Source organism: Osmerus eperlanus, chromosome 11 (assembly GCF_963692335.1).
Source record: "Osmerus eperlanus chromosome 11, fOsmEpe2.1, whole genome shotgun sequence".
In the NCBI taxonomy this organism is placed as follows: Eukaryota; Metazoa; Chordata; class Actinopteri; order Osmeriformes; family Osmeridae; genus Osmerus; species Osmerus eperlanus.
The window spans coordinates 15,493,077-15,503,368 of NC_085028.1; the positions used below are offsets into that span (position 1 = coordinate 15,493,077).

At 49.4% G+C, this 10,292-nt stretch overlaps 1 protein-coding gene across 1 annotated transcript in view; it reads right to left on the bottom strand.

Moving 5' to 3' along the window:
* LOC134029635 (protein jagged-1) overlaps positions 1-8,952 on the bottom strand; it is a 27,163-nt gene extending 18,211 nt beyond the window's left edge. The window contains exons 1-2 of the mRNA XM_062473889.1: positions 8,151-8,952; positions 4,485-4,811 (exon numbers count right to left, since the gene is read on the bottom strand). Coding sequence (XP_062329873.1) covers positions 4,485-4,811; positions 8,151-8,294 — 471 coding nt within the window. The 5' untranslated portion in view covers positions 8,295-8,952. The remainder of the gene's footprint in view (positions 1-4,484; positions 4,812-8,150) is intronic.
* Positions 8,953-10,292: the final 1,340 nt, after the last annotated feature.

Genomic DNA, 10,292 nt, shown 5'->3' on the forward strand with positions numbered 1-10,292 from the left:
TGTGTGTGTGTGTGTGTGGGTGTGTGTGTGTGTGTGTGTGTGTGTGTGTGTGTGTGTGTGAATACCCCAGTATCAGCACACAGGTATTTGAGTACGAGTAAGAGTCACCGTGGTTACAAAAGAGACGGAAACACAAAGGCTAGGAGAGAAAGAGAGTGAAAGAGAGAAGCGGAAAAGAAAGAAGGCTCTAACTGGGCTCTCTGTCTGCCTCTCTCCTCCTATACCTCCCCAGGACTGGGGCTCTCTGTCTGCCTCTCTCCTCCTATACCTCCCCAGGACTGGGGCTCTCTGTCTGCCTCTCTCCTCCTATACCTCCCCAGGACTTGGGCTCTCTGTCTGCCTCTCTCCTCCTATACCTCCCCAGGACTGGGGCTCTCTGTCTGCCTCTCTCCTCCTATACCTCCCCAGGACTGGGGCTCTCTGTCTGCCTCTCTCCTCCTATACCTCCCCAGGACTGGGGCTCTCTGTCTGCCTCTCTCCTCCTATACCTCCCCAGGACTGGGACTCCCACCTGGTTGGAATGCACAGGTAACCCAGCATTGTATGTGTGTGAAAGAGAAAGAGAGAGAGAGAGACACAGAGAGAGGGGAGGACGAAGGAGAGGGAAAAGAGAGGGAGAGAGGAAGGGAGAAAGTGAGAGAATGGGACGGGGGGAAGGGGAAGAGGGAGGGAGAGCGAGAGAGGAATGAAGGAATAGAGAGAGAGAGAGAGAGAGAGAGTGAGAGTGAGAGAGAGAGAGAGAGAGAGAGAGAGAGAGAGAGAGAGAGAGAGAGAGAGAGAGAGAGAGCTAAAGAGAGAAGGAGAGAATGTAAGAGGGTCAGCTGTGTGGTAGATTGTAACCGAGCAAAACCAAGCAACGATTAGTTTAATGTTGCCGAACAAACAAAGTAGCTAAGCAACAACTCAGTACAATACAAGATGACAGCCCTGCCATGACTTGCTCATATGAGAACAATTACAGAGGGATCAACACAAGGATCAACACAAGGATCAACACAAGGATCAACACAAGGATCAACACAAGTGCACACGGCAGAGCGGAGGTTATCAAGCGTCACAGCTGGATCACACATTTACATTCACTTTGCATCTCAGTCCTCATTTTCCGGCCAGGCTCTCCCAAGATATGTGCGAACAGTCCCACACTGACACACAGACCATAATAATCAGCCAGCCAGGCAGGTCTTGTGCTAATCTCTGTACACTGTAGCTGCATAGCAGTACCGGTTGTTCCTATCAACACAAAACAGGGATCAGGGATCTCTTTAAGGAAATGAGAACAAGAAGTAAATGGTGGAACACGAAGACAATCACGCACACACAAACAAACACACACGCACAGACACAGTTACACAAACAAACAAACAAACACACACGCACAGACACAGTTACACGTACACAAACACACACGCACACAGTTACACACCCGTATGTGACTATGTGTGTGTTCGTCTGTGTGTGTGTATGTGTCTGCGTCTGTGTGTACATTCCCACTAAGAGAGAACCTGACCCTGTTTAGGACAGAGGCTCAGGGTGATGAAAGGCTGACGGGAGATCAAGAGACCTGGACCCTAATCCATTCAGTTCAACTTAACAGTGTTTATACAGCGCAACTCTAAAAGTCATTTGTCACAGGACTTACGCTGACAAATGACAATGCCTGAACCCTCTCTATTTGAAACCAGCCTGGAGCGACAGACAGGACAAAAGAGCCGATAGAACCGCGGGAAGGGAAATCAGGGTTAATTGTGAACCAGAACCACGTATAGAACCCACGGTGCAGAGGAACCCAAGTCTTTCAACTGCATCTCTGAGCCTCTGTGATCGCCAGCTGGCCTCTTCCAGCACCCTCACACATTCTGGATTCATTCATCTCTTCACTGACTCATTCATAAACTCCACAAGATAAACTCTCTTCAGAACAAAGGCAGGCAGGCAGGCAGGCATGCCGTTCTCCAGCCACATAGCTTCCCACAAATACACATACAGAAACAGACTATTGCTTTTTATGTAAGGAGATTACCTCATAGATACAGGCGCTTTGATCTGTTCTATCTATTCCCAGACCGTGCACGGTCTGTGCTGGGGACTGAGGTCAAACTACAGCCAAATCCCCGAGCACAACCACGGGGCTGGAGTCAGACAATGAGGAAATCGAATGCACACTACTTACTAACACATGCTCCTGCTTTGACAAAGACACATACACACACAGACAGACAGACATCCACACACACACAGACATACACACACATCCACACAGACACACACAGACAGACATCCACACACACACAGACATCCACACACATCCACACACACACACAGACATACACACACATACACACACACACACACAAACAGACATCCACACACACACAGACATCCACACACACACACACACACACAGACAGACAGACATCCACACACACACACACACACACACACAGACAGACATCCACACACACACAGACATACACACACACACACACACACACAGACATCCACACACACACACACACACAGACAGACATCCACACATACAAACATTCTCATTTCCCCCTGAAGAGATTAGAGGGAGAGAAAGAGAGCATGAGAATGGAGGAGTGCGGGCTGTGGATGGAGGGAGCTCACCTTTCCTCATAATGACTGTGCTCACCTGTTCATCCCCTCACCTGGGGCAGAGGGATCAGAATACTGCCCCAGCCCTCCCCTTACCCCACCCCCACCCCCGCCCTACCTCCCCCCTCCCCTCCCAGAGATGGACAGATAATGTGAGTCTTTCAGCTGTGGTTTCCACCATAGAAATGCATTCATGCTGGCTCTATGTGTTCTGGTGCTCCCCCTCACACACCCCCAGCCCAGCCCAGCCCACACTCTGGCCCGGCCTGAAACTGATCCATATAGGCTTTCTGACTGGAAACTTTCTCACACTCATACCTGCCACTCACACACCTCCCCGTCGTGGAGGAAAGAAGTGACAATGTGTATGAAGACACACACACACACATACACACACACACACGTACACACACACAAGGAAGCAGATAACTGTCTTTGGGACACACACCGTCACAGGTAGATGGGCCAATAATGATCAAAATGAGGTCACCATATCACACTGCATTTTTCTGGTGCTGGACTGTTTGAATGCATGTATGAGAGTGTGTGTGTGTGTGTGTGTGTGTATGTGTTTGTGTGTGTGTGTGGCTGCATGTGTGTGTGTGTGTGGCTGCATGTGTGTGTGTGTGTGTGTGTGCCAGGTCCCTGAAGCAAGGACCCCCAGACCTGTGTACAGTGCTGGGCCAGCTGGTGAGCTTGACCAGACTTAGTCCCAGTCCTCCTTTAAATCTCCACCAGGGCTTTGCACGATATTAAAATGCTACACAGCACGGACATAATTAAAACCATACATGCACTAGCTTTCTCTTGGCCATTTTTATAATGCTTTCATTATGAAGAACCATTCAACCTCAGAGAGGTCACAAAGTATGCCAGACAATAACAAAATCAAGAGATTACCAATAGTCACTGAGACAGTAAACAAAGAAGCAAACAAATGCTCAGATTTCCAGAAAGCAGAGTGGACCAGTGCTCCTGGTCTTGCCAAGTCATTTTATCGGGCCCTACTTCTTCACAGACAGACATTAATAGAAGCAAAAAGCCAGAGAAACATCTCTAATGGGTTTAGTGGATGTGAGATCGTTGAGAAAATTAGTGGTCCTCTCTGCTAAAAGCTTTCAATCCCCCCCCCTTCCCCACAACCCCCTCGCTGCCCTGTGCAGATGTCTGACCTGCAACCAACGCCCCGCTGCCCCCCCCCTCCCTACACACACACGCAAGCACATGCACACCCGTCATGCACACATACACACCCTACCTGAGCTCCCTTGTGAACATCTCAGAGCTCAAGAACAGAGACACATGAAGCAGCATGTGAGCAGCTGTGAGCTCCCTCCTCCAGAGCCTGCAGCCTCTCCTCTGCATGTCCAGAGGGCTTGTCCCCCGTCCCCCCATCCCCCGTCCCCCCCCGCCCCCCCATCACCCGTCCCCCCATCCCCCGTCCCCCCGCCCCCCCCCCATCCTCCACCCCCAGCCCTCCATCAAGGCCTCTAGACAAGCCATATTCCTCCACACGGATATTTGTTATTTCTTCCTCTCCTCTTCCTGCTCTCTTAGCAAAGGCGAAGAGCAGGGGGATATCAACTTGTCTATCTGGAGCTGTCTTGGCCACCGATGTCCTAATGGGCGATTAATAGGTCTGCTCTTTAATGAAGACACGAGTCGTAGCAGTCAGTTGGCCGGCTGGCCGGCTGGCCGGCCAGACAACCAGGCGGGCAGACTCCATGTAAGATACAGAGACTGATCGATAAAGAGGAGGGGAGGAGGGCTTTTACAAGGCTCAAGTACAAAACTGTGTTGCGGCATAACATCCCAAACCACAAACTGGACTACAACAGGAGCTGGGACAGGACTCAGGTACTTACCGGCCACGCGTATTTAAAGGGGATGACGATGTGTCCGACATCCCCCCCTCCCCCTCCTCCCCCGTCGTGTCCTCTGTGGCGGATCAGCTGCGTGTTGCTGCCCAGGACCCCGGTGCTGCCCGAGCCAAAGGTGCAGGATCCAGTGGGGGCCACGCGAGCCTGATACTCCTTCAGACAGGCGTGGAAGAAGGTGTCACACTGGTCCCTCAGAGAGCAGCGCTGCCCCCCGCTGGCTTGGAGGTCGCAGCACTGCCCGTTCAGCAGCAGGCCTTGGGGGTTCTGAAAGTGATGGATCTGTAGCTCGAACATGCCCACCGCCTGCACAGCCTGGGGGGAGACAAGGGGGACAGACGGACAGAGGGGTCAGATGGCCGAGTGGTTAGGGAGTCGGGCTATTAATCAGAAGGTTGCCGGTTCGATTCCCGGCGAGGTCAAATGACGTTGTGTCCTTGGGCAAGGCACTTCACCCTACTTTCCTCGGGGGGAATGTCCCTGTACTTACTGCAAGTCGCTCTGGATAAGAGCGTCTGCTAAATGACTAAATGTAGACTTAGGAACCACACTGTAGAGAGATGTACCACACACACACAAGCTGGAGGAAGACAAGGTGGAAAGACACAGTAGAAAGAGACACCTCACAGTGTCAGACATCAGTAGAGAAATTATAAAGACATGACGTACCTCATTGAGACTTTGTTTGTTTCACGTTACAGTCAAAGTTTCTAGGAATATGAACTGAACCCAACGGTTGTTCATGTCATACTTTGAGAGTTTTCCTCCTGAGGTGGTGAGTCTCTCCTTTCATGGCAGCTCTGGGAAGGGTTATCTCTAAGAATCTAGGACTATCAGGCCTCCACCCTATCCTAGGAATCATAAACAAATACCGTTTCCCTATTCTAAACTACAGAGTTGACATTGATTCTCACCACTATCTAATTCATATGGACTGACCCCCCAACCACACACACGTACATTAAACGCTCAAATACACGCACTCCTCAGAGATCAGTTTCTCGATACTCCTGTTCATCTCACGTTATCTTTCTAGATCATCCCCCTCTCTCTCTCACTCGTTCTTATTTATCCTCCTCCCTCTCTTTGTCTCCTCTGCCATCCACTCCCCTATGTCACATCCTCCTTTCACCTCTCCATCCAGCTCCTTTCTTCTGTTCTCTGTATCTCCGCTGCCTCTTTTCCCTCCCTCTCTCCCAAGGGAGGTGTGCAAACACAGGCTCTTTCTCTCCTCCTCTTCACGTCTGTGTCGATCAGGGAACGGTTGTTCACTTTTGCCCTCTGTCACCCTCTCTGCAGCCGCTCCTCTTCAAAAAATGGTAGCAGTTCTCTTTGTCATCTTTCACACTTCCAGAGTGCTACGGACACGGGGTTGTTAAAGCTAACAAGCTAACAAGCTAACAAGCCCCAAAGAGAGAATCAAACAATATCACGGAAGGTGTGTGTGTCCATGTGTGTGTGTTCATGAGCACAATATTCCACCACTGTGGGCACACCAATTGTTTCTGCTCTCAAAGAGCCCCGTCCTCATCTATAAATAAGCTACCCCATTCCTATAGGATCAAAGTCAAGCTATAATAAATGACTTTAATAACGTTGCTCACTCTGCAAGGACTAAGACCCAAGCTACAACCTGACCATGGCCCAAGTTACAACCTAATGTAAACCATGTGACCTCAACCGGCGTGAGAGATCGGCCTTTCAGCCAGGCCCTTTGTTGGTGCTGGCCCTGGGTCCCTCCGCCGCCCCTCTCCTGGACGGTCTTACTCCCCAACATCAAAAGGCCTGTGGAGATACAGCGCCACTCATCACCCTCCATCCTCCTTTCTTCCTCTCCTCTTTCCCCCCCTCTCTCCACCATTCCAGGAATACCTGTGTTTCAGCAGTGCTCCAGGGACAGGACCTGCAGGAGAGCCACGGTTATTAGATCCTCATTAGAACCCAAACACCGGGCTTGACCACACCCTGACCACAACCTGACCACAACCTCAACACTGGAGCCTCCTTTGGCTACTCACGCTGACTAAAGGCTATTCACATGAAGCCTGCTTAGTAAATGACTTAAAAAAGACATGTTCATCAAGGTATATTACCTGCTAGAAGAAAATAAAACTGCATCAATGCTCCACTGATTTCCTACATTATAAATGGGCCATGGTACAGTAGCTAGACTTTTTTTACATACTGCAGTGCAGGGGAAGGTAGGCTTCTAGTGGTCTGTCAGGCAAGAGAGAGACAGGGAGAAAGGGAGAGAGAGAGAGACAGACAGACAGAGACAGATAAACAGAGAGAGACAGACAGAGAGACAGACAGAGAGACATAGAGAGAGACAGAGAGAGAGAGAGAGAAAGAGAGAGAGACAGAGAGAGAGACAGAGAGAGAGAGAGAGAGAGAGAGAGAGAGAGAGAGAGAGAGAGAGAGAGAGAGAGAGAGAGAGAGAGAGAGACAGAGAGAGAGAGAGAGAGAGAGAGAGAGAGAGAGAGAGAGAGAGAGAGAGAGAGAGAGAGGCAGAGACAAAGACAGAGAGAGAGGCAGAGACAGAGACAGAGAGAGAGAGAGAGAGAGAGAGAGAGAGAGAGAGAGAGAGAGAGAGAGAGAGAGAGAGAGAGAGAGAGAGAGAGAGAGAGAGAGAGAGAGGGGTGTGGAGCTGACTGTATGTTCACACGCCCTCAGTGTTTCTCTATTATGCCCCCTGTCCCAACACACACCCCTAACCCATACAGAATACACTCCGAACATAGACCCCTGTGGAAAAGCAGGACACACACACACACACACAGACCATGCTCTCCTCCTGGTCTGATGTTGCCCCAGCTGTGGGAGCTCTGTCAACCCATCTGGGTGACCTAACCAGGCCAGTGTACCTGCAGACAGGCAGGTTGGACTGGAGCAGGGTGCACGTTGACTCCTCTGCCCGCCTGCCTCTACAAGCCGTGTGTATAGTCAATACATGGTTGTGGAACTTAACTTGAATGTGTTGAAGTGTGTTAGAAGTCATCGTTCATAATGGGCTTCTTGAAAACTCGTATTATAAGCAAATCATCATTATGGTACAGGCCAATGTGTGACCATTTACTGAGAACAAGTATTCAACAAAGGCTGTGACAAGGTGGCATCTGGCGTTAAACACTCAATAAACAACATTTGATGTAATAAATCAGTATTCTAAACTGATGTAGCCTATTGTTATAGCTCATTAGCATTCAATTATGACGACTGCGTTTTCAATTTTTCTGCCAAAATAGACCAACACGGAATATGCTGTTTTATCACAATGAGACAATAGTGCAGTTACACAAAAATTAGGTGGAAAAAGCTGAGACTTCGCGGAGAACAATACCGTAAAAATCACGTTTTCGCGGGGTGTCGGGCATCGATTTTACAGAGAAAGGATATACGCCCATTGAGCAACAAGTGCATAGCCTCGTGCACACAAGCCCAACATCAGGTAGGCCAGCTGAAGTGCCATATTATTACACAGGCGCAGTAGCCTACGTTGGGACGTATTGGCAAATTAAGGACAAAAATTAAGGAGCAACGTTCACAACGTTACTGTTTTCATTAGGCTGTGAGGGGGATGAATACACCGCCAATAACAGTCAAAGAAGGGTTAACGAGCCCTCCGAAAATAGATCTTAATTAGTGGCGGCTTACCTGTGGTTGCAGTGCAAGGATGACGAGAAGAATCACAGTCCACGGCTGGCCCCGGTCCCGATTCATCTCAGTCCTCGCGCTGCTCCCTGCTCCTCCACTCTTATGACCAACCGGGTTTCGCCCGTGCGCTCTTTCTCTCCCCATATCAACGTCACGGGTTCGAGGACTTATAACGACGCGATGTCCCAGATATCCCTTATTGGCCTCAGCTATCAGAACGCCAGTTCATCGTGTTGGACGTAGAAAGCATATCCTACACGGACTGTATGGACTGTTACCCGCCGTGAGTAGGCTGACACCTGCCCGCCAGCCACTACAAGCTTCTGGTACTGGCGCTTCTCCCACTTGGTGCGGTGTCCAGGGTGGGCATCCACGGGGGGGGAACACTCCCACAGCCACACACCAGCTCGATCTTCCTTCCACCTGCCGTTAAGAAGCTTTGAATGTCCGTCTGCTGGCTCACTGAGCTCTCATCCCTATTACTCACTCACTCTCTCTCTCTCTCTTACTGGCTCTGCGCAACGTGCTACTCGCACTCTGCTCCTTCAAGGAAGTCCAACAGACACCAAACACACGCGCTCTCTGGTAGTAAAACACTATTCTCGTCTATTGCTCAATGAGCGAAAAAGTAACAGGCTCAAGTCAGTCACAACTATGTTTCATCCAACGTTTATGTCCATAAAGTGCCCATCCGCGTGCAACCCAGCATATGGTCACTTCTCTCAAAGTCATCTGATAAGAAACACGCCGGAGAATCAGTGATTATCCGCTCTGGGAGCGACACAATAAAAAGAGTCGGCTATTTCAACCGGAGTTGAGTGTGTGTGTGTGTGTGTGTGTGTGTGATATCTAGTGTGTCATGTGTGTATGGCGAGGAGGGTGTGTCTTTAGGCAGGGGAAATCCGCCAGTCAGCCAGCTTTTATGTGCGCGCTCTACATCCCCCTCAAATTTCAATTTCCCTTGAATGATTATACATTAGGATTTAACTAACGTTTTCTATACCTTTTTGGAGTTTAATTTTTTTATTTTATTATTGCACATTCATCATTGCGCATACATTGCTTGTGGCTTGCATGGTACTGTGAACATGATATATTAAAAATCACAGCGTGTACCCCGGCTTTGTATTAGAATAATAGGCCTAACCCACATTTTAAGGCCTCTAGGTTAATCCGGCAGAGATCAAAGCGCCGCAGTGCCAATTAAATATCTGTCGCTGCCCTCCACTGTCACTTGAACTGCAGCCCTGGTCGTCTTCCTAGCCCGAATTTATATTGCGCTGCTGCACAATTAGGCCTAAGGAACCGCTTAGGCGGTTACGTTCATTCACAAACAGGCGACAATCTGGACTATGGGCAAAACAAAGCCTAGCACTAAATGGTTGAGCTTGGGGTTTAGAGAGGACCCCACGATATTCAGAGTAGTCCCATACGGGTGGCTGAGCAAAGTAGTCTGTGTTTATGATGTCTTCTCAAAACCGAATTAGGTCTACAAATGATTTAGGACTGTTTCGAATATTTTTGATTAGATGGACAAGGCACATCCCAAAAACAAAACGTGTCAAGAGCGATTAGTGCTAATGCCTCCTGCAATTAAACTTGCTCAAACACCTACAGCACATTCAACCATTTTATGCTCTGAACCAAGAACAAATGGGTAGGCTATGTCTTGAGATAAAAGAGAAGAGTGGGCAGGGTCTTTTTTGCATTTTGGCACAGGTTCCATTGCATATTTTCCATGTCCAACTAGTTCCTGTCTGATTCCATAGACCCAAGACCACCACACAATGTGTCTGCTTCAGTCCTGTAACATAATGAGCCAATTTTAGTTACCCTCTCCTCCCCCTTCTCTCCGCCTCCCCTCTTTCCCTTCCAATCCCAGGAATGGAATGACTTGTTGCTCACGATGATGTCCCTAGCAACCAGCGGTGCCTCCGTGGCCTCGCGCTCTTTACTGACCCCTGCACAGAACAGAGGGCTCTTGAGAAGCGCGCTGCACTGCTTTGCATAATGACCCGAGAAATCCGGAGAATTTAAATTAAGAATCCGCCGAATGACAACACATGCAGGTCGTATTGGCACCTGGTGCCTTCAAGAGTCTGCCATCATCATCCGCCACTATGGTGACTGACCCCACCACAC